Below are 25,080 nucleotides of genomic sequence, written 5' to 3'. Positions count from 1 at the left end.
TTTAGGTTAAGATGGACTTGTACTGTTTTTTATGAAAGCAAATAGTGTCATGTTGATAATGCAATGTTATCTGCTTTCTTGTCACCTTCTAAGAATTATTTTCCTTGTCTTAGCTTTATCTTGCCTTTAGATCATCTGATGACATAGTTTTGCCAATTTACAATTTTTTTGGTTTCATCTTCTGCCAGATTTTGACAGATAGTTTTAGTGAAGGGGAGAGAAATGTAGTCTTGTGCTGCTGTCAAACTTGGAATCAGCTATGTTTTTCATTAAACAATTGCATTGGCTGGCAATTGTGACAAAGGAGTATTTTCTGTTCCTTCTACTAGATGTAGTAATTCCAGTGTTTGAAATGATTTGGTATCTAGGAAAGGTCAAAATCCTGTTGTTGGCCAGATGGAGAGGCTATAATGTAAATAATAATATCTGCTCTGACATGTGAAGTCAGAGCCAAAGTAAAAGCAAAAGAGGGCATACAAGGAAGCCAGAATTACTGGTAAAATAGAGGATTGGGAAACTTTTAAAAGCTTGAAGAAGGAAACTAAAAAACTCATTAGGTAGGAAAAGATGAATTATGAAAGGAAGCTGGCAGCTAATATCAAAGACGATACCAAAAGATTTTTTAAGTAAATAAAGGGTAAAAGAGTCGAGGGTATATATAGGACCAAACAAAATGACACTGAAGATATTGTAATGAGAGATGCAGAGGAACTGAATGTGTAATTTGTATCAGTCTTCACAGTGGAAGAAATTAGCTCGTACAACACGCTGGATGAACTCAGCAGGTTGGGCAGCATCTGTGAAAACGAACAGTCAACGTTTCAGGCCGAGACCCTTCATCAGGACTGAAGAAGGAGGGGGCAGGGGCCCTATACAGAAGGTGGGGGAGGGTGGGAAGGAGAAGGCTGGTAGGTGCCAGGTGAAAAACCAATCAGAGGAAAGACCAAAGGGTGGGGGAGGGGATAGGCAGGAGAGGTGAAGAAGGAATGTAAGGGGAAAGTAGTATGGGTAGTAGAAGCAGGCAGAATCATGAAAGAGGTGATGGGCAGCTGGAAGAGGAGGCAGAGTGAAAGTGGGATGGTGGAAGGGAGAGGGAGGGAACTACTGGAAGATGGAGAATTTGATGTTCATACCAAGGGGCTGGAGACTACCCAGATGGTATATGAGGTGTTGCTCCTCCATCCTGAGTTTAGCCTCATCATGGCAGTAGAGGAGAGTAGTAGCAGCCTTCTTCCCACCCTCCTCCCACCTTCTTTATAGGGCCCTTGCCCCTTCCTTCCTCAGTCCTGATGAAGGGTCTCGGCCTGAAACGTTGACTGTTCGTTTCCACGGATGCTGCCCGACCTGCTGAGTTCCTCCAGTGTGTTGTACGTGTTGATTTGACCACAGCATCTGCAGTGTACTTGGTGTTCACAGTGGAAGATGTCTGTAGTATACCGGACATTCAAGAATGTCAGGGAAACGAAGTTTGTGCACTGAAAATTCTGACTAAGCAGGTGCTCAGGACGCTTAATGGTCTGATTGTGGTTTAAATCTCCTGGACCTGATGGAATGCACCCTCGGGTTCTGAAGGGAGTAGCTAGAGAGCTTGTGGAGGCATTAAAGATAATCTTTCAAGAATTGATAGACTTTGGCATTTAACCGGATGACTAGAAAATTGCAAATGTTACTCTGCTATTTAAGAAGGGTGGGAGGCAGCAGAAAGGAAACTATAGACCTGTTAGTCTGACATCAGTGGTTGGGAAGTTGTTGGAATCGATTGTTAGGGATGAGATTAGGAGTAGCTGGAGGCACATGACAAAATGGACCAAAGCCAGCATGGTTTCCTGAAAGGAGAATCCTCCCTGACAAACCTACTGCAATTCTTTGAGGAAATTACAAGCAGGATAGGCAAAGGAGATGCAGTAGATGTGGTGTACTTGGATTTTCAGAAAGCCTTTGACAAGGTGTCGCACATGAGGCTGCTTGGCAAGATAAAAGCCCATGGAATTACAAGGAAGTTAGTGTGGGTGGAGCATTGGCTGGTCGGCAGAAAACAGAATGGGAATAAAGGGATCCTATTCAGTCTGGCTGGCGGTTACTAGTGGAGTTTCATGGGTTGGCGTGGGGACGCTGCTTTTTACAATGTATGTCAATGATTTGCACTACGGTATTAATGGATTTGTGGCTAAATTTTTTGATGATGCAATGATAGGTGGAGGAGCAGGTAGTGTTGAGGAAACAGAGCCTGCAGAGAGACTTGGATAGTTCAAGGGAATGGGCAAAGAAGTGGCAAATGAAATACAATGTTGGAAAGTATGGTCATGCACTTTGGAAGAAATAAACAGGCAGACTATTATTTAGATGGGGAAAGAATTCAAAATGCAGAGATGCAGAGGGACTTGGGAGTCCTTGTGCAAGATGCCCTAAAAGTTAACCTCCAGGTTGAGTTGGTTGTGAAGAAAGCAAATGCAATGTTGGCATTCATTTCTAGAGGTATAGAATATAAGAGCAGGGATGTGATGCTGAGGCTCTATAAGGTACTCGTGAGACCACATTTGGAGTACTGTATGCAGTTTTGGGCTCATTTTAGAAAGGACATTGGAGGAGGTTCAGAGAAGATTCACAAAAATGATTCCAGAAAAGAAAGGGTTACCATATGAGGAACGCCTGGCAACTCTTGGGCTGAATTCCCTGGAGTTGAGGAGAATGAGGGAGGATCTCATAGAAACATTGCAAATGTTAAAAGACCTGAACAGATTAAATATGGCAAAGTTATTAACCATGGTAGAGGACTCTAGGACAAGTGGGCACAACTTCAGGATTGAAGGGCGTCCATTTAGAACTGAGATGTTCATAAATTACTTTAGTCAGAAGGTGGTAAATTTGTTGCCAAGAACAGCTCTGGAGGCCAAGTCATTGGGTGTATTTAAAGCAGAGATAGATAGGTTCTTGATTAGCCCAGGGTATCAAAGGGTATGAGGTGAAGGCAGGAGAGTGGGGATGACTGGAAAAATTGGATCAACTCATGATTGAATGGTGGTGTAGACTCAATGGGCCGAATGGCCTACGTCTCCTATATCTTATGGTCTTAATAAGCTGTTGGTTAAGACTACCGCTAGAAGAGGGTAGAGTTTGAGGGTGCGACAAGGTCCTTATCCTGAGAGTATCTTGAATGACAAAGCCAGGGGTAGGGGAGAGCTCTGATTATGGAGAATGGGATAGATAATAGTGGGAGTACTTCGAAACATAGAAAACCTATGTCAGAATACAGGCCTTTCGGCCCATCGTGCTGTGCTGAACATGTACTTCTTTTTGAAATTACCTTGGGTTACCCATAGCCCTCTATTTTTCTAATCTCAATGTACCTATTCAGGAGTCTCTTAAAAGACCCTGTTGTATCCACCTCCACCACCGACGCTGGCAGCCCATTCCATGCAATCACCACTCTCTGCATTTTTTAAAAAAAACAACTTACTCCTGACATCTCCTTTGTACCTACTTCAAGCACCTTAAAACTCTGCCCTCTCATGCTAGCCATTTCGGCCCTGGGAAGAAGCTTCTGACTATCCACACGATCAATGCCCCAGGTCACCTCTCATCATCTGTCGCAGTAAGGAGAAAAGGCCAAGTTCACTCAACGTGTTCTCATTAGGCATGCTCCCCAATCCAGGCAACATCCTTGTAAATCTCCTCTGCACCCTTTCTTTTGTTGCTACATCCTTCCTGCAGTGAAGTGACCAGAACTGAGCACAGTACTCCAAGAGGGGTCTGACCAGGGTCCTGTTTAGCTGCAACATTATCTCTCAACTCAATTCCACAGTTGATGAAGGCCAAAGCACCATATGTCTTAACCACACAGCATCTATGAGTGTCTTATGGACTCGGATCCCAAGATCTCTCTTATCCTCCACACTGCCAAGAGTCTTACCATTAATACTATATTCTGCCATTATATTTGACCTACCAAAATAAACCACCTCACACATATCTAGGTTGAACTCCATCTGCCACTCATCAGCCCAGTTTTGCATCCTATCAATGTCCCACTGTAACCTCTGACAGCCCTCCATACTATTCATAAGACCCCCAATCTTTGTGTCATCAGCAATTTTACTAACCCATCCTTCACTTCCTCATCCAGGTCATTTATAAAAATCACAAAGAGAAGTTGCCCCAGAACAGATCCCTGAGGCACTAGGTGAAGTTCCAGTTGTGGCACCATTTTTTTTTTTTAAAAAAAGAAGTCATTTAGCTATTGTATTTGGGAATTCTTGCAACTTCAGTTCCCAGATCCTTTGGCCCCTGGGAAACCAAGCACAGTTGAAGCAAAGAGATGGCTTTGTTCTGGAGCTTGGTGCTAACCTTTCAAGCAGATACCTTTATGAAGTCTTAGCCCACCCATACCAATTTATCCCTCTACTGTCTTGTTCAGGAAATGTAAAAAGTGGCAGCTAAGGTAAAGCACAATGCTTGTGGTATCTAGTAAAAGTTCCATTCTTGCCATACTTTAAAATGGAGTAGAACTGAGTGTGACTCTTTTCTGTAACCTGCCTGTGTGATAACACCACCAGAAAGGGAATTCAATTCACCAGTGAGGGCTTGATTAAATTTTGTGCTGTGAAATAGTCAACAAATGAATTCCATTGTGCTATTATGACATTTATAAGATTACAAATAAGTTTCTTTCAAATTTGAGCAGCTTGTGCTAGAGTTACAGAAATATGCTGATCAACTTTTTTTTTCCTTGGGCTCATTGACAGCTTAGCTTATGTAGGTTGGTAGATACTGTTGAGCTTCATGCTACTAGAAAGACCAAATTCATTACCTGGTTGTTTGATTATAGAACGTGATTAGTTTAATTGTCATTTAGGTGTTAGTGAATTTTGTAGAGAATTGAAACTTTAAGGTTTCTGGTTAGTGTCCAGCATGCAGTTCAAGGTTGTCTTTACTTAATTCAAGCAAAATGTTTTCTTTCCCATTTGCTGCTGGTTCATATCCTGCGGTAAGTGGATTAACATGCATGTTGGTCTTAAAAGGATATATTCCATTGGATGAGCCGCCTAAAGTTCAGGTTCCTGCCTTCTTCACACAGTTGTGCTATTCATGTGTTTAGCATTAAGTTACTGTAAATCAAATAACTTGCTAGTTCAGCTGATTCTTTTCTATTATTTCAGTGTGATGTTGTAAAGCCAACATGTGAATACCATCTCTTGGCTTTGAACAATAATTTTACAACATAAGGTGCACAATAAGGAAGTTAAAATTAGACCTGTCCTTGTAATGTTAGACACAAGGCTATGTTTAAATTCCACAACATACAAAACTAAAATCATCAGTGTATGATTACAGAATTTCCCATCTTTTAGCAAGTCACTATGCAATAAACATGGTAAATCTTTACACAAGCCTAAACAGAATTTCATGGTAATTGCAGATCTAAATTCATTTTTAGAATTTGTCATTTTTAGTGCCATTTAGTGTATTTTTCTGCAGTGAATTAACAGTGGTACTACTGATTTCATGTGATATAAATAACTCCATTGGAACATAATTATACAAAGAATGTTGCTCAAAGATTTTTTAAAAATTGCAGGTGGGAAGTTTGACAATTGTAATTTTATCAGTTTCCACTGTGGGCAGGAAATCTTAATGATTCTATCATGGAATGATGTAACATGGAAGTTTTTGTACTTGCTGATGCTATAGTAGAACTATCCATTTAATTTCTCTCCCTGGTTATCTCTAAATAGTATTTAAATAGCCAGCTTACTTCCCATTTCCATCTGATTTACCTTTAAGTACCTGGTCAAGATTGACCAATAAGATAAGTTTCCCTAAATTAACATATCCATTGTCCAAACAGAATTTCTTTCAATTAAATTGTTAGTAGAATATTGTTTGATGAACATCCCAGACAGCATGTAAGAATCAGGTTTGGGCAGTTGTGCTTGTTTTTGATTTACAGTATTGAGAAGGAGAAGACAAATGAGATTAGCCTCAAGGCTCATCTGTGTGTACAAAGTCTGTTTAAAACAGATTTTGATATATACAGAATTTCTTAGCAATATCTAATCTGGAATTTTCTTTTAAATTATTGTATTTAATTTGTTGTACTTTGAGCAAAAAAAGAGTAAACGAATATTGTAAAACCTTGAGCCTAAGTATATCTCATTTAAGGCAAACAATGCTAAACAGCTTGCCTTGTGTACAAAACAGCTGCTAAATCTGCAGCTTCTAGTATTGATTTGAGAAACAAGAAGTTGCTGCTTTTCTGCTTTCAGGCTTAACGTAAGTTTGAGAATTGCAGTGAAAGAGTAGTATGAATTCATGATTTTAGGGAATGAATCTCAACCAAGTAAGTGTTTTAAGGTCTGAAGAAAACTTCATGAACTGTATTTTGAGATAAAGATGATGCAGTCTTGGTGTCAGAAGTCTGGTGTGGATCATTCACTGCAATTGGACAATGTGTTCTGCAAAATGTGGGGAGTCTTGGCAAAACAAGAGTTGCACATTGTATGACCGGATTGCAAAAATAGTTTAAGTGAGACTTTGATTGAATACTATTGGCACTTTTACGCCAATGTGTTCCATCTTTCAATATTAATAATTAATTTCTGTACTTCAACACCAGAAAATTGCTGTGAAAAGCTCCCACTTAATTATCAAGGGGTTTCTTCTTTGCTCAAAGGATTCTAACTGCTTATGGAGCAACCTTTATTAGAGTTGACCTACATAAATGGTTTTTAAGAAGTTGAATCCCAGAATATGCAAATAGCAATAAATTCATTAAATATCTTAACATACTATTACTAAACCCTCTCCTTTTGTTGTGTTTGCATGTGAATTGGATGTTAAACAGATGATGAACAAGGATCTGCACCTTTGTAAGTTTACCCAACTTTCATATTTAAGATACTACTTTAAATTTAGTCGTTGCAGACAGATGTTAACTAATTCCTAATTTCTTTGGCAGGAAAAGCAATTCAGCTACAAATCACAAGGATAAAAATATCAGGCAGCGAAATTCTAACTGATTTGATACCACCTCGATGACAGGTTGGTGTTTTTTTTATTTGAACAACTAAGTCCATACCTTATTTGAAATTTTCTTTTTTAAAAGTTCCAGTCTCATATCCTGATTTGCTAAACTTGCATGTTGATCGATCTCTCTTAAATGACACAGCAATATCAGTGTATTTTGGGAGGATATAATATTTCTTTCTAAGATCAAATGTCCAAAAAAGGTTTTAGTTCTGATTAAAATAAAGTTTGCAGTCAATGAGCTACTTTCCAAGTATGGGCACTAGCGTAATGTAAACAAGATAGCAACTCATTTGTGCACAGTAACATCCCAAAGAAAGCAAAGTGATAATCAAATAATAAGTTGTTGTGATTTTGCTTCAGTTAAATGTTGAGTAAAAGAGTCCTTACTCTATGTTCTAAGCCATCTGATCTGTTACATCCACAAATAGGCACCTGATAGTACAGAATTTCAGAGTCAGTCATTTTCAATAATATTTTTAACTACCAGTTTCAGATTCAAGTTTAATGTCATTCAGCCATACACATTTTTTACCACCAAGCAAAACAACGTTCCTCCAGCCCAAGTTACTGTCACAGAACATACAAGGTAGTAATACCACAAATGAATTAACAAATAATAAGGTACATTTATGACACAGGTTTTAGAAAGTAAACAATATGATGCTATTCATGCTTCATAGATGATAAGACCTAAGTGGTGGCAGGGAGTTCAGTAGCTTTGTGGGCTGGTGGAAGATGCTATTTCCCATCCTAATATTCCTTGTCCGATGCTGTGTTACCTCCTGCCTAATGGTAGAGGGTCAAAGAGATTGTTGGAAAGATGGGAGGGATCATCGACAATTGAGGCAAATCTGGCTTTCTCTAATGTAAGGAATACTATGAATTCAATCATTCCATTATTCTGAACTGAAAAGGCTTCAAATCAAGCCTTGATATGTGAATGAATAATGGCACAAAGGGGCACCTTTTCCCCTGTGACTTCTCTTCCTTTACTTTCTCCTATTGTCTACTCTCCTCTCCTATTGGATTCCTCTTTTTCCAACCTTTGACCTTTCCCACCCTCCTGGCTTCATCTATCACCTTCCAGCTAGCCTCCTTCGCTTCTCCCCACCTTTCTTAATCTGGCATCTTCTCCCCACCCCAATCCTCAGTCCTGAAGAAGGGTCTCAGCCCAAAATGTCAACTTGAAAGTCATTTCCATAGATGATGCCTGACCTGTTGAGTTCCAGCATTTTGTGTGTGTTAGCCCTTATGTTAAGTTTCAGGTAGTCTAGGTGCATTTCATGAGGCATTGAAGTGGGAGGTCTTTGGATGTTCAAAAAGAAAGTAAAAATAAATGAGTATATGATTGACACATGCTAAAGCAAACTGATTACGGCAAGTTCGAAGGGAAGTTGATGAAGGAAATGAGCAACAGACACTGGAAAGAAAACAAATGGAAAATGGAAATCAGAAATACACTATAGACACTTGAATAAAAAGGGATTGTAGGCAGTGAAGTTGGGTATGATGTGAAAGGAATAATTGTCTTTGTGTTTTCTTAAAGAGTGACCATGATATGGTAATGAAGATTTCAATGGCATTTGATGGATTTGGAAGGGGAGTGAGCAGTTTTGCTAAATGGATTGACTATAATTAGGCAATGGATAATACTTAAAGAATGCACACAGGAATTCCTATCAAAATTAGGAAAATTGGTTCATTTGTGGGCTATAAGTGATATTAGACATAGTGTTGGTGCGAAGAGGAGATGTATAACTGCCTGAAGCATCATCAGTCCCAAAATTTGGGAGCAGTTTGGAATTTAGCATAGACAAAATGATTGAATGAGCAAGAATAAAAATGAGAAAGAATTTGCAGCAAACAATAAAGCTAACTGTAAATCTTTATACAATGAAAGGAGATTAGTGACGAAAAACGTAGATTGCCCAGTATCAGAATATTGGGAACAAAGAAATGGTGCATGATTTGAAAAGTGATGGTGGCTAATAGGAAGGTCATTATTAATTCTGCTCGTTGGTGTACCATATTTTCAGAATAGTGGCTCATTGAAAGATTTTGATATTATTGGATCACTTTGGGTGCAAATTTAGGTGCTGTACACCAAATTCAAACTTCTGTGTTGGGAATTATTTGTAAATTGCATGACTTAATTTAAGTGACAGTCCATTGAGTTAAAATATGCAGAACACGTTTAATGGAAACTTGATTTCTTTGACATATTGTGTCATACTTCCCATTTACTCATTTATTTTTTTCGTTCTGATTGATGATCAAAATTAGTCAAAGTCACTTTTCTTCCCCATAGGAAGAGACCGACACAACTTTAAGCAAGACTGCAAAATGGACAGGTTTTCAAGTTGGTATAAAGAATGTCACCTTCAACACGATTCAAATATTTGATCGATGCGTGGATCATTTGGATCTTCAGGAAAAACTGTTTAACAATTTAACTGCTGGTGCCTTTTAACTACAGTGTAATGTCGCTGGCACCAGCAGTCAATTAGAGGAACAATGTAAAGTTCTAGGCCTATCTCACCTGTATAAACTGGACTAAAATGTTCTTGATAAAGATGTTCTTTTTCTTAACAATTGGATTGGAAACTATGTTCTGTTAAACAGTAATATTTATCGTCCTACTTTATATAAATTATAGATTACCATAATTATTTTGGCTGGAATTTGTAAATACCCTTGTCACATATAGGTCAACAGTAAGGATGCTGTCTTGCTATTCTCATGTTTTTAATCCTGCATGTTAAAATTTTCAAATTGGCTTCTGATGTATGTAGTGTGATGCTAGTGAATTTCTCTGATGTTGTCATGTTATTCCCTCTAATTGATGCGTACCCAAAGAAGTGATAGTTACTAAATTCACTGGTTGTGACAAATGGGCAAGGGGGTCTGTCTTCCTTTAGTTATTTGGATAATACTCCAGTCTATCCCATTTATATTTCAATGGTTATCATGGAAACAGGCTAGGATTGCCCGCAGACTGATGGTTAGGCAGTACAATAGTTAAATCAAAGCAGTGATCTTTGTTCTGATTTATACTATGTAGGTGATGGGAATCTACCCAGAAGCAGCAACTAATATGCTTCCATACCAATTTTATAGTTAGCCATATACGTCAGTTCCATCAAACCAGTCGGGCAGTATTTTCAGGCCCTTGAAGGTAATTTGAGGGAAAAACAATTGTGCAATTTCCATCAGAAAAATCTAGATTGCTGCCATCATAGGCTTAAGGAATCCGATTCCACCACGAGCTGGTCTGAATCCAGTAATTTTTGTTGGAGCCATCTATTTAGGATGAATGGCTCATTAGTTCTCTTTAAATGGGACTGAGACTCCAGACCTCCCCACACCTGTAAACCTTCACCAACCCACTCTGGATTTCATTTGAGAAATCATTCCAAATTCAATATTTGAAAATGTTGAGTGTACTTCAGTGATTTCCTAAAGCTCAATTATTGACCTCAAAAATATTTTTCAACTTTCCCTCTTTAGTTTACTGGTAAGATTGTGCATGATCTCTAGTCTTCAACAGACATTATTTTCTTGCTTTGTAGGCTGCAATTCCTAGTTTTCTGTGTGAATATATTTATAGCACAGTGTGTTACTATTGTACTTTTAGTGCCATTGTTCATGGAACTTAGATTGCCAATATTTTTGCTGCCTATTTGTCCAGGAAAGAAAAGACCCAAATAACATGGTTACTTTTGTTGCTTGCAGTTTCTGCCTTTTTAATCTTTAAAATGAACAATCCTTGCTCACCAGAGTTTGAAATGTTGGCCCTAGTGACACTGCATGTTAATTTTACGCTCAGTGATTGATATGGGAAAGCAGTACAATTATTGTCAGTTTTGCTTTTGGTGAAATCCTCATGGCAATGTATCTGATTTGGAAATATGTAATTTTTGTATAGACTGAGGATAGTTTGCAGTATTTGGCCATCACTGTTAATTGTTATGCATTAATTCCTGCTGAATCTTAATTGCTAAATGATTATTCAAGATGAAATTAGATAATATTTTTAAATTCATGTTGCTACACTGCCTCAACAGTATGCAATACCTGTGTCTGAATTCACATTAAAATTTTTGATTTTATCAATTCCACCTGTAAATTTTGCATTTTTCCTCAAGTTCAGTTACAGCTATTTCTCAATTAGTAGTACTACTTTCTGATGAAATATTTCTGAAGTAATACTTGAGAATGCTTGTGTACACAGTGCCTTGTAAAAGTATTCAGCCCTCAATCCTTCACATAAATGAATGTTACAACCAGGGATTTTGATCAATTTAACTGAGAAATTTTACTTGTGAATCACATGCTCCTATTTTATCCCCAGTAGAGCCCCAAAAAAATGGAAAAACAAAAAATTCGAAAACTGAAATGTTAGCAGTTCAAAAGTATTGATCCCCTTTGCTCACTACTTAGTTAAGCCATCTCTCACAGCTGTTACAGCCAGTGGTCTTTTTGGACAAGTCTCTTGGCTTTGCACACTGTGATGGAATAAGATTTGCCCAATCCTCCTTGCAAAATTGCTCAAGCTGTGCCAGGTTAGTTGGGCAGCAGCAGACATAAATTTTCTTATTTTGAAGCCACTCCATGTTTGCTCTGGCAGAATGCTTCGGGTTGTTGTCCTAAAAGATGAAATTCTGCCTCAGTTTAAGCTTTCTGGCAGAGGCTGGCAGGTTTTTATCCAGGATCTCTCTGTATTTAGCAGCATTCATCTTCCCATCAATCCTGACCAGATTTCCAGTCCCTGCTGCCGAAATGCATCTCCATAGCATGATTTTTTTTCTCTCCACCATGCTTTGCAGTATGGATTGTGTTACTTGGCTGATGCACAGTATTAGATTTGTGCCACACGTACTGCTTAGTATTGTGGCCAAAAAGTACCACTTTATTCTTGTCTGACCACAAGACTTTCTTCAGCATCTTAACAGTATCTTCTAAGTGACACTTTGCAGAGTCTTTACGACCAAGGATTTTTTTTTAAGCCAAGGTTTCTTCCTTGCAATTCTTCCATAAATACCCTTTTTGTACAAGGCCTTGGAGACTGTAGAGCCATGAACTTCATCTCCAGTTGCAGCCACTGACTTCTGCAGTTCACTCAGAGTGACTGTTAGCATCACTGTAGCCTTTCTTATAAGTGCAATTCTTGTCTGGTGACTGGGTTTAGAGGGGTGGCCTGACCTTAAGTCGTGTGGCTGTGGTTCCATGTGTGGTTCCATATTTCCCACTTTGTGGTTCCATGTGTGGTTCCATATTTCCCACTTTTTCATGATTAACTACACAGAGCTCCTTGATATGTTCAGTGCCTTTGAGATGATCTTGTACCCTTCCCCAGATTTGTGCTTCTCTATTATCATGTCCCTGACTTGTCTTGAATGCTCTTTTGCCTTCCCTTTGATTTGGTGTGTAGAAAATCTACCATGCTGTTGCTCGTTACAGAGCGAGGAGGATTCAGGTGATCCTTAAATTTTCTATGCCAACAAATTGGGTGAGTTGGTATGGTAATACTGTATATTGCTCCTGAGGAAAGTTGGTATAGTAATTACAAAGGAGATGAATATGTTTTCAGCCTCAATTTTGGTTTTTAATCTTTAGTAAATTGTTGACAGGATTTGGAATTTTTCTTTTGATTTGATACATATTTTGTAGATTAGCTCAAATTTTACTTCAATATATTTTAAATTTAGAAAATAAGACAATAAAATGTGAAAATCTTTGTGGGGACTGAATACTGTATCAAGTTACTGTAAATCTCTGGACTTTCCTCTTTCTGCCATTTGAGTGAACCTCCCACTGGAGATGAAGGTGTAAATTTCCTTATCCATATGAGCAATGGAACATAATATGGTAACTGAGGTTGTTAATATTGATAGCTGAATTCGACATTTAATTGATGTGTGAAACCTGTTGAAAGGTTGAGAATGTGAAGGTTTGCCAAGGATTTGTGGGTTTGCTTACTGAATAAAAATTTGATTCTTGGTGACTGGAATAAATGTTTATCAGAAGCTAGCAACCTTGGATGATGGTATGCAACTATTGTGTATGGCTTTGTTTTCTCAGATTGTTAAAGGTTGATATAAAAGTACTGACGTCCAGAAATTGTAACCTGTATTAGCTAACTCGCAACATGTGCAAGTAACTTTCATACTCATGTGGCAGATTAACCCCTTTTCACCTTGACTTTCATTACGTTCCTGTGATTGATTAGAATTGCTATAACATACTTTACTATTGCATAGGATGAAATAAATGTGGAAAAGTTAACATCACTTAGATATTTTTTCATATTATTTCCTGCTTGTGTTATTGGACTAGAGTAGTTTGGATGGAAGTAAACTTCTGTGTGCAGTTTAATATTTGGCATTTCCTTTATTCATATTCTGTCAATAACCAGTTCACCCATTTAATAAACTTACTAAATATAGTACTAAATTCAGTCATAATCTGTGCTCATCATTGTATCATGTCCACTCAAGATTGATACTTAAATATGTGATTCATAGTTTTGTGTTAACATTCAGAATGTAATTTCAATTTTATATAAAATACTAATTCAACTGTTCTGGAAAAAATATTGATGGACATCAACATTTTCTTTCCCCTACAATTTTTAAATGATTTTATACTGTCTTTTGCTGTTTTATTTATTCTATTGTGTCCTTTTTCAAAGTTTCTCTTTATGCTTTAATCTGTTCTTCACCACCTTGCCCATTGCCCAATTTTAGGAGAGAGATGCAGGAGAGATTGAGTATAGATATTTTTTACACACACAATTCAGCAAGTCAGGCAGCATCTATGGAAAGGAATAAATAGTTGATGTTTCAGGCTGAGGCCCTTCATCAGAATTGGGTCTCTGTTCGAAACTTTGGCTGTGCATTCCTTTCCATAGACACTGTATGACCTGCTGATTTCCTCCAGCATCTGCAGAATCTCTTGTTTGATTTTTGAATTAGTGGGTATGCTGAGAATTCTGGAGTCCATCAAGAGTACTTGATTCAATGAAGTAGAAGATACAACTTACTTCATGGCTGAAGAGTAGATGAAAACATTATTAGATGTTGTACTACATGTGTTCAGTGCTGTTTTGGTAATAGATACGGTGCAGAGATCAAATAACGCAGAGTTTAAATACCTTCTGAACCTTCTAGCTGAGGGAGTGACCAAGGCATCATATAATTAGGGCTATGCTAAAGTTGCATTTTAAAGCTTCAAATTTATTATCGTCTACATTGCATATATATGCAAATTTAAGTGTAGGTAGTGTCTCATTAATAGACTCATTTGTGTTGTGATGGACCACTTTCTACAAGCTCAAAAAATTAACAGCACTTAGAGTGATGCCAAAAGCATTTCACATTAACTTTAGTCAGTGTATTCACACAATGAGATTTAAAAATTGCGTCAGGCATCACTTCAAATATTTGGTGCCAGGCCTCCTATTTGTGTCGATGGAGACCAAGCAGGGTAAAACTAGTGAAATGTCATTAGTCACTTCGAGGGGAAATTTTTTGCAAAAGTTGCAAATCATTTGAATTTGATCTTTGGACTTCAGCACAGGCCGCTTATGTGATCATTCCACGTGCATCCACTAAAGCTGTAGTTCCAACCTGGTGTTGGGAAGACTGGGAACCTCCACTCAATGTTCACAGAATACAAATTCAATGTGGTAGTAGTACTTTTGTGTGGAATGTAAAAGATGTGAATTTCTTCAGTTTGGTAATTTGGTGAGGTGTTTTATGGAGCCTCTAACCCTTGTGATGTTTCATTTAGCTTCATGTAGGAAGTCAAGGTTGACTGGAGATGGACAGCAGACAGATTATATTTGAGTTGCAATGTGGAGCTGATGTCAGTCAGAAATCCTCAACATTCTACACTTTGAGGAAGTTTAAATTGGAGACCTGAGTTGCAAATATTTGAATCTATTGTGTGCAGATTAACCCAAGAGACCATAAAACATTGGTCAGACTGGCCTAATTCTGCTCTGTCTAATCACCTCTGCCATTTCATCATGGCTGATCCTGGATCCCACTCAACCCTGTACACCTGCTTTCTCACCATATACTTTGATGTCCTAACCAATCAGGAATCTACCAACTTACACCTTAAATATGTCCACAGTCGCTGGCAGAGCATTCCACAGATTCACTGCTGTCTGGCTAAAAAAAAAAATCCCTCACCTCTGTTCTAAAAGGTCGCCCCTCAATTTCCTTTCAACATTTGGTAGGTTTCAATGAGATACCCCAACATTCTTCTAAATTCCATTGTGTACAGGCCAAAGCTGCCAAATGTTCCTTAAATGTTAACCTCTTGATTCCCGGAATCATCCTTGTGCACCACTGGACTCTCTCCAATGACAACATATCCTTTCTGAGATATAGGGCCCAAAAATGTTGACAATACTCCAAGTGCGGCCTGACCAGTGGCTTATAATGCTGAGCCTTTATCTCCTTTTATATTCTATTCCCCTTGAAATAAATGCCAATGTTTCTTTTGCCTTCTTTACCACAGACTCAAACTGTAAATTAACCTTCTGGGAGTCTTGCATGAGGATTCCTTAGTTCCTCTGCACCTCTGATGTTTGAACCTTCTCATTTTGATAATAGTCTGTACTATTTTTCCCTTTCATCAAAATGCATTATATCATACATTTCCCAACACTATTCCATCTGCCACTTTTTTTGCCCATTCTTCCAATTTATCCAAGTCCTTCTGCAATTGTATTGCTTCCTCAGTACTACCTACCTCTCCACTTATCTTTGTATCATCTGCAAACTTTGCACAAAGCCATCAGTACCATTATCCAAATCATTGACAAACAATGTGAATAGTGGTCTCAATACTGATCCATGAGGAACACCACTAGCCAACCAGAAAAGGCCCCTTTTATTCCTACTCACTGCTTCCTGCCTGCCAGCCATTCCTCTATCTATGCCAATATCTTTCCTGTAACACCATAGGATTTTATCTTGTTAAGCTGCCTCATGTAAGGCACTTTATCAAATGCCATCTAAAAATCTAAGTAAATGACATCCACTGTATTCCTTTGTCCACCCTGCTTTTACTCCCTCAAAGAACTTGAACAGATTTGTAAGATTTCCCTTTACAGAAACCATGTTGACTTTGACTGACTTTATCGTTAGTCTCCAAGCACCTCAACATCATCCTTAATAATAGACTCCCAACATTTTCCCAACCATTGAGGTTGGGCTAACTGGTTTATAATTTCCTCTTTTGCCTTCCTCTGTTTTTAAAGAGTGGAGTGACATTTGCAATCTTCCAGTCCTCCAGGGCCATGCCAGAATCAAGTGATTCTTGAAAGATCATGACCAATGCACTCTTTAGTAATTTCTCTCGGACTCTGGGATGTAGTTCATCTGGTCCAGGTGAGTTATCCACCTTAAGACCTTTGATTTTACCACCACTTTTTCCTTTGTAATAGCAATGGTAGTCACTCCTGCTTCCTGACACTCTGGCACATGATTAGTAGCTTCCACAGTGAAGACTGATGCAAAGTACCCAAAAAATTTGTCTGCCATTTCTTTGCCCCCCACTACTGCCTCACCAGCATCATCCAGTGGTCCAATATCAACTCTCACCTCCCTTTTACTCTTTATAACTGAAAAAAACTTAGTATCCTGCTTTATACTATTGGCTAGTTTGCCCTCATATTTCATTTTTTGCCATCTTACAGCTTTTTTAGTTGCTTTTTATTGGATTTTAAAAGCTTCCCAATCTTCCAACTTCCTTCTTGTATTCCTTGGCTTTTATGCAGTCTTTCACTTCCCTTGTCAACCAAGGTTGATTACCCTGCTATTTGAGAGCTACTTCTGTGAGACTTGCATGCACTAATGTAAAAATATGTACAGTATATGTGTAATAATTTGATAGGTGCACAGTTAGCTTGGGAGTTGGAATGGTTGAGCTATTCCACAGAACTGTCAAGTCTTAATATAGGCCTCCTTGAATCATACTTTTTTATAGATGAGTACAATCAGTCTATGAATGTATGATGATCTTATGTATATACAGCCATATTCAACCGTGACTTGCATGTTGTGTTTATAGGATTGCTGTTATGTTTATATTTGTTTTATATGCTTCTTGTGTTTTTTTATGCTGCATTGATCTGGAGTAACAATCATTTCATTCTCCTTTACACTTTTTCTGATGAATGACAATCTTGAACCTAGAATCTTGAATAACATGCTAAACTCGTTGATTGTATTACTGACCATCCTTGCTCTGCTGCTCAAAATGGAGCATTGTTTGGAAGTAGTAATATATTGAGCAACAGAATGTGCTGTAGGTGGTGGTCAAGAGTAACTTGATGGTAATATCACTGCACATGCAGAAGTACACATTGATAGGTTGAGTCTGCATCAGGTAATGAATGAGCCAATGCAGACTGAATTGCCTCTAATCACCTTGTGCTGTAAATGTACGTGTCCATGTGGATGCAAATGTGATCACAGTGCAGTCCTTGGAAGAAAGTCCTGTCATCACTTCAATAACACACCATCATTTTGGTTGGTACTACCATCCTTGTAATTCACCCTGGATCTCATTTTTGAAATAACCTACCATGAGGGATCTTATTAAATGCCTTGAAGATGACTTCTACTGCCTTACAAGCTCCTTTGTCACCTCAAAAAAACTTGATCAAGTTTCAAAGAATATTTAAACACATCATGATTTTCGTCTTTCCTTTGTCAGTAAAGTCCAAGAATACAACATGACTGAGACTTTAGTAGCAGGGTTTCTGGAATATTGGATGATGTCTCTTTTTTTAGATGAGACACAATTTTATAACTTTTATTGTTCGGGGGAATAATAAATCATACTGTTCAACTTAAAGGGAGGCAAGAATTGAATTGTCTGGGAGGACATGAACTACACTTAAAGTGAGTTGGAGGGGAGCATGGGATCTGGGGCCCTAGCAATTTGGAAGAGAGCAGGTGAACAGGGTCCCGGTAAATAGGAAGGCAATGCAATTAACAATGTGAGCCAGCTACCAAATTATCCAAGTTTTACTGCAAGTCTTCCTAATAACTCAGAATGTAGTGTCTTGTTTTAGGAGTCAATGTTGTTGGGCATGAAGCAACATGTTGCTGCATAACTAGAGCTCAATACTGAGGATGGTGGCCTGGGAGAGATACCTGTTCTGGTAAATTTGGAAATATTTGCAGAGGTATTAACATAGCTGTGCCTGGAGATGCCTGCCTGAGACACATTCCGGTCTCAGTAGCAAAGAGTAGGGAAGGATCTCAGCTGTCTTGTAAGCCAAATGCTCTGTGTTGGATCTGGTGTCTTGATCTTCAAGTCGTCCCAGGGCGTTGCTAGTCTGATACATTGAAAGCAGTATGGAATTTTATTGATGTCTGTCTTTGGATATGGAAGTTTGTCCCATGGCCTCACTCTGAATCTATATTGTTTGGAGGACAACGTGATGTCATGGGGACAAGGTGGTACATTACATTGAAGATTTTGAATGTAGGTCTAACCACATGCTTCAGTGAAGGCATCATTGGTGGGTTGGAGGTTGGCATCTGAGTATCTTCTGCATCTGAAGTACTGGCATTTGGACCATAATAAGGAGCAGGAGCTTTCTATATCCTGACTGATTACATTGTGGCTTGGTATGGCAATTTCAATCCACTGGGACACGTGCTACAGAGAGTGGTTGACACAAATTGGTACATCATGGGGGCAGTCCTCTCCACCATTGATACCATCTACAGGAGGATCTGTCTCAAAAAAGCAGCATCTGTCATAAAGGATTCCCATCATCTGGGTCATGGCCTCTTCTCACTGAAGATGTCAGGTAGGAAATGCAAAAGGCAGAAGTCCTACTTCACCTGGTTTGTAAACAGTTATTTTTCTGCAGCAATCAGGTTGTCATTAATTCTGCAGCAGTAACAGACACTACAGAACACATCTTGCATGATCATGGTATTATCTCTGATTCATTTTTTGTTTTGAAGTCATTTTTCACTGTTGCGGCTAATTTATATTTTGTGTTGACTGTACCTATTGTACCAGTCTTTCACTCTACTTGCACACATGACAATAAATTGAGCAATATACAGAAGAAAGTTATAACCAGTGAATCAGATTGAAGCTCTCTTGTTCTTCCACAACTTGTCATGAATAATGGTGGGCAATTAACTAACAGGATTCAAGTACATTTATTATCAAGGTATGTATACAATATACAGCACTGAAATTTGTTTTCCCCACAGTCACGAAACAGAACCATAAGACCAACCAGTTCAAAGGAAAATATCAACCCCTCCCCATGTGTAAAAAAAAATGCAAATGGCAACAAAAAAGCATAAAATCAAAAGGCATATTTCAGTATTGTTTAGCTTAGTATTCATTATCTGCAAGCTGCCCCAATTCAAAAATTTGCCCAAAAGTAGTAACAAAAAAGAGGGACCAGAACTAGAACATATCATAAACCTGGGAGTCCAAATCTGCATTGATTAAACCTTGGTACGGAACCATCTGCTGATGGCATCAGGGGTTGGGGGAGAGATCTCTCCGAAGACCTTACCTCCAGAGCAGCGAGTAGGAGACCGCCACAAAGACACTTCCAGCAGCAGCGAGTAAGAGGCTGATATACAGTGCTGAACACTTGTTTGCCCTCCGCACCTTGCCTTGATGATTTCAGCGCTTTGATCGGCGAGAGATGATGAGGATAATCCCAACAACCGTTCCATCTTCAGCAAGGGTGAGTCCTGGCATTTGTTTTTTGATAGGTTAAGGTGAGCCATGTTAAAAGGTGCCAAATTAACAATCCAATTAAGTGTCCTCTAAAATTCAGTTTTCTCCTGACAGAAGCCAGAATTAAGTCAATACTTACACTTCATGTGATATTGTGAAATACCTCTGACAGCATCAAATGCTGCAAAGGCTGTGAGATGAGACGATATTTTGCCTGCAGTATAGAAATTGTGCACTCTAGAAAATGGCTCTGCCTCTACCCAAGCTTTTCCACTACAGTTACTGCATTGGCATCTACCCAATAATATAAAATTGCCTAGGTATGCCATATTCATCAAAAACTTGGTAATTCAATCTGGTCAATTTCTGTCAAATCAGCATACTCTAAATCATCCGCAAATGCAATGGAATATGTCATTCAAAAGTACTGTCTAGCGGCAATTACCAAATTCATTCACCTGCTCACTGATGCCTCATTTGGATTTCATGAAGAACTCACTGTTCCAGGTCTTGTCCAAACTTGGATCAAAAAAACAAATTCAAAGGGACCACCAGGTTCCAAAACATTTTAAGAGGAATTGTGATAGATAACTTGCTGCTTTTGTGGTGAAGACTGGTGCTGTTTTAATGCAGCTATCTTTTAATTTCAAAACTGATTACTGCTTGTGTGTTACATGTAGAGCTTTTTAAAGCCTGTTTCTTTCTGTATATTTATACTACTTATTTTACTAAAACACTGTATACCCCTTAATTATTGGATAATACAGTATACTAGTTTCTAACAGGCTGATAAATGATCTTCATGCCACAGAAGTACAGAACATTAGCCATGACCAACAAGGTACAATGTAATTGCTTAAGTAATTGACATTCAGTTGCTGTTTACAAGTTTCCCATCACTTAACATCTTAGGAGTCAATGTTAACCAATATCTCAAATGGACCAGCGCTGAATAAATACCATGGATACAAGAACAGTCTGAAGACTGGTGTATTCTGTTGTGAGTGACTGACCTGCTGATGGTATGCCCTCTCCATTACTTACAAAGCACAAGTCAGGACTGTGATGGAATATTTTATATTATTATTATATTTTATATGCAAGCCAACATCACTCAAAAAGCGCAACACCATCTAGGTCAAAGCTGCCCATTCAAATGGCACCGTCCGTCTTCCTAAGATTCATACTCCCCACCAATTCATTCCAAATACATTGCAATTACCTGCCTAGACTACCCTGAGATCACATCCTAAATCCATGACCTCTACTATCCAGATGGACTTGGTCTTCAGGCTCTTCCCTAAATCGCACAACTTGTTAATTTGAAAATACTACTTTTTCTGCAGTGATGCTGAGTCTAAATCCTGGAAGTCCTTCCTCAGCAGCACTGTAAAAAGAAGTGCCTTCATCTGAAGAAATACAGTACCTCAAGAAAATTGATTGGGGATGAGCCATAAATGCTAGCCTTCATTCATTTGTAAAATTATTGAAAAAATGATATCACCATAAAAACAAAATATAAGCTTTCATTTAAATACCCTCCTGCTTCAGAAATAAATGAAATAAAAAAAACAACTGCATTTAAAAACATGCCTAGGCCCTCTCATATCTTAATGTTATAGATGGGTTGGGAAGTTAATAGGGTGGGCCAAACGTTTCTATAGGGATCCTGGTTGTCCAAATTCTGGCTTTGCCTATAGAGGATCAAACTCAGAATATTCAAAGGGAGTTTCTGCATGCAACCTTTGAAGCTCCTCAGTTCTTTTGAAAAGAGCTATTGAGGATAAAAGGCTAGTGTTCACTCTTTGTGTGAAAGGAACCTTCCTGTAGTAGGGTAAAAGAGGTCATTTGTAAAGCCATTGCGCAATTGGATTTAGATCTGACTACTTCCTATTTACACTGATCCAACATTTCATTACATTCTTAGCTTTTAATTATAATAAATTCAATTGCCAGAGTTTTTGGTTAAATAATCTGGCAGTAATTAGGGTTTAGAAGCCTATTCACACGCGCATACATGAAAGATGTCTTGAATGATACTGCCCTCTTGTGGCTTTTTACTGTAAGAAATCAGTCCTATAAGGATAATTAGTAGACACAGTTAAGCTACTTATTCCTCTTTTTCACTAATTTTATATTGCTTCTGTTTAAAATTACTATTTTTAAAACTCTAGACCATGATGTGTTCTACAACACAGCACAAAACAAATAAGCATTGATTATTTCATGAATGCTGAGGATCCCCATCAATTTCACTGGAGTTCACAATCATCTCATCATTTATTGTACAAATGATTGCTATTTAGCAATTCAGCACGGTAACATGCCCTTCTGACCCAATGAACACACAATGTTCCAATTAACATTTAACTCCCTATATCTTTGAATGTGGAAGGAAACTTGTGCCAAAATGGGGAAAACATACAAACTCCTTATAGACAGTGGTGGAACTGACAATCACTGCACCACCAGACTGATGGTGCTGTACTAGCATTGCGCTAACTGCCATACTACTGTGTCACCCTCTTTTTTTCATCATCCTTTACAAATGTGGCTACCTTTTACAAAGACATTGTAGACTCTCTACAAATAAAATCGGGTGCTAATTGCATAAAATGGAAAAACAAGTTTTTCTGTCTCTGCTCATGTATAGAAAAAGGAATGCTTGAAACTCTATTCTAGACAAAATGATCACTCAAAGCAACCCAAAATGCTAGAGGAACTCAGCAGGTCAGGAAGCAGCCATAGGAATGAACAGGCAGTCAACATTTTGGGGTGAGACCTCGCTTCAGAATTGAGAAGGGGAAGATGCCAAATAAAAAGGTGGGTTGGGGGGAGATGGAAGGAAGCTAGCTGGAGGATGATGGGTAATAGACAATAATAGAAGATCAGTCATTCTAGTGGAAGAGATAAGGAAAGGTTATATGTTTATTTTTCTAAAGCTTGTCAGTTACAGATAGCTGGTGGTATTACTCAGGTGTTGAGATTTCATTAATGTTAGAGGACAAGAGAACTGTAGTCTGAAAACAAGAAAGTAGTTAGGGTAGATTTATTTCAAAATTAAGGAGTTTCAGAGTCCATCCTCTCTTGGCTAGTGAATGAAATAGAATTCAGGGAGAATCCAACATGGGAGAAAAGCACATTGCAATAAGTAAAACAGTTATTTAGAGGGCAGCACTATAGTGTAGTGGTTCACAGTGCCCGACTGTAACATTGGGTTTTGATTCCTGCTGCTGTCTGTAAGGAGCTTGTACATCCCGCTGGTGCTGTGGTCTCCTTCCACATTCCATGGTGTGGGAATGTGACGACACTGATGGGCATAATCCTCGCTGATTTGATTTAATGCAAACCATACAATTCACTTGCGTTTTGATGTACATGTGATAAAGCTTATCTTTAAAATCTTTAATTTTCATTAGTGATTACTAAGCATACCCCTTGCTCACAATACCTGGCAATGATTTCTAGATATTCGAGGAATCAAGGTAGAGATGGGCCAGGAAAGTAGTTTTGAGGTAAAAGATCAGGTTTAATGTTGAATGGCAGAGCAGGCTTTAGAGGCCTAATGGCAGTTAAGCTGTTAAATAGCATTTCTACAGTTAATGATTTTATTTGGGTGAATATTGAATAATATTTAAAAATAAGTGTCTAATCACCTATCTTGATGTTTAATGATATTATAGCCCAGACATCACCATATACTACCCAGAGATTCATATTCTTGTGGGCATTCATGTAGACATAAAGACAGTAGAATCAATGAAAGATGACACACAAATATGGATAAATAACTATTCAAAAGATTGCTAATTGTGCAAATACAAAAAGAAAAATGTATTAATAACTAACATTTAATATTGAGAACATGAGTTGCAGGGACCTTGAAAGTGAGTCCATAGGTTGTAGAATCACTTCAGAGTTAAGGTGAGCGACGTAATTCTCTCTGATTCAAGAGCTGATGGTTGAATGATAATAACTATTTCAAAACCTGATGGTGTGGGACATAAGGCTCCTCTACCTTCTTCCCAGTGGCAGCAGCAAGAAGAGAGCATGGACTGAATGCTACAACATCTTTGCCAAATTGAATTTGTGATGTAATCACTAAAATGTGCAGTTTATGCTGTGGAAAATTATCAGGAAATGGCATTGTTCTCAATAAAATGATTGCTTTTCAATTTTCTTTCACAGAGGTTAGTGAAACAGCCTTCTGCTGAATCCTAATGAAGCACAGTGCTGCTTTTCTTCCTATCCATGCATACTGTATTTGAACAAGGGCTCATGTCTTCATATCTAAAATCTAAATGAGAAATTGAAAACTTATGCAACTTAAAACCTATGTACTTTGACGAGATCTTTCATGTATTGTTGTGTAAACCCTTTGAGAATCACAGTTTGTCCCTCAACTTGTCTTGTATTTACTATGTTTAGCTGACAATGAGTACAAAGATGTGCATAACAGATTTTAGTAGCGGATTTCCTGCTATCAGATGACTCCAATTTGTGTTGCTGGAAAAATACTCGCAAGCCACTCCAGCTTCTATTTCTGGACACATTTTTCCTCAACGATTACAGCTAAAAAATGTTGCCTAAAAAGCCAATCCTGATTCGTAATTCTAAACATACTCTGTGGTCATATCGAGTAATTAATCCTGGAGGCAGATTACAATGTGCTGTATAATATGTTCATAACCGCTGCCTGCAGGTAAATTTCTATAAGCAGTGATGGTGATTTACAAGAGCTGTATAGGAAACTGGAATGGGTGTAGCCATGAGATTTCTCCACCATTCTATGTCAGAACAACAGAATTGGGAGCTGGAGTAGGCTTTCTGGACATTTGACTTGCGTTGTCCCTTATTATTTTCCACGGCTGATGTTCCAACTCAATGCAACTAACTGCATATCTCTTGATTCCCCTAATGTGCAGAAATCTTATTGACATAAAATGCTGGGCAAATTCAGCAGGTCAGGCAGCATCTACAGAGGGGAATAAACAGTCAACATTTTAAGCCGAGACCCTTCATCAGTACTGCTTGGTGTAATCTTGGTTTACACTGAATGTGGGTCCCAAGGGAATTCCAAAGGTTCACTACCTTTTGAGTGAAGAAATTTCTCCTCGCCTCAGCCCCTAGTCCTTGACTCCTCAGCTAGACGAAACATTCACCCTGCACCCAGCCTGTGTAGCCCTTTTTGTTTTTGTAATATCTTATTTTTAATACTAAAGAATACAGTCCCATTCTCCTCAATTTCTTCTCATACAACAAGTCTACCATCCCTTGAACCATTTGAATGGCTTGAAGTATTTCCTTGAT

At 38.4% G+C, this 25,080-nt stretch overlaps 1 protein-coding gene across 1 annotated transcript in view; it reads left to right on the top strand.

Annotated features, from left to right (window-relative positions):
- Positions 1–11,139, top strand: part of bsg (basigin) — a 29,781-nt gene extending 18,642 nt beyond the window's left edge. The window contains exons 7-9 of the mRNA XM_073068291.1: positions 6,842–6,866; positions 6,956–7,038; positions 9,335–11,139. Of these exons, the coding sequence (XP_072924392.1) occupies positions 6,842–6,866; positions 6,956–7,016 (86 nt within the window). The 3' untranslated portion in view covers positions 7,017–7,038; positions 9,335–11,139. The remainder of the gene's footprint in view (positions 1–6,841; positions 6,867–6,955; positions 7,039–9,334) is intronic.
- The last annotated feature ends 13,941 nt before the right edge of the window (positions 11,140–25,080 follow it).

This window comes from Hemitrygon akajei, chromosome 16 (genome assembly GCF_048418815.1).
Source record: "Hemitrygon akajei chromosome 16, sHemAka1.3, whole genome shotgun sequence".
Taxonomy (NCBI): domain Eukaryota; kingdom Metazoa; phylum Chordata; class Chondrichthyes; order Myliobatiformes; family Dasyatidae; genus Hemitrygon; species Hemitrygon akajei.
Note: the sequence above shows the minus strand (reverse complement) of the source record. Positions and strands in the feature narration are given on the sequence as shown.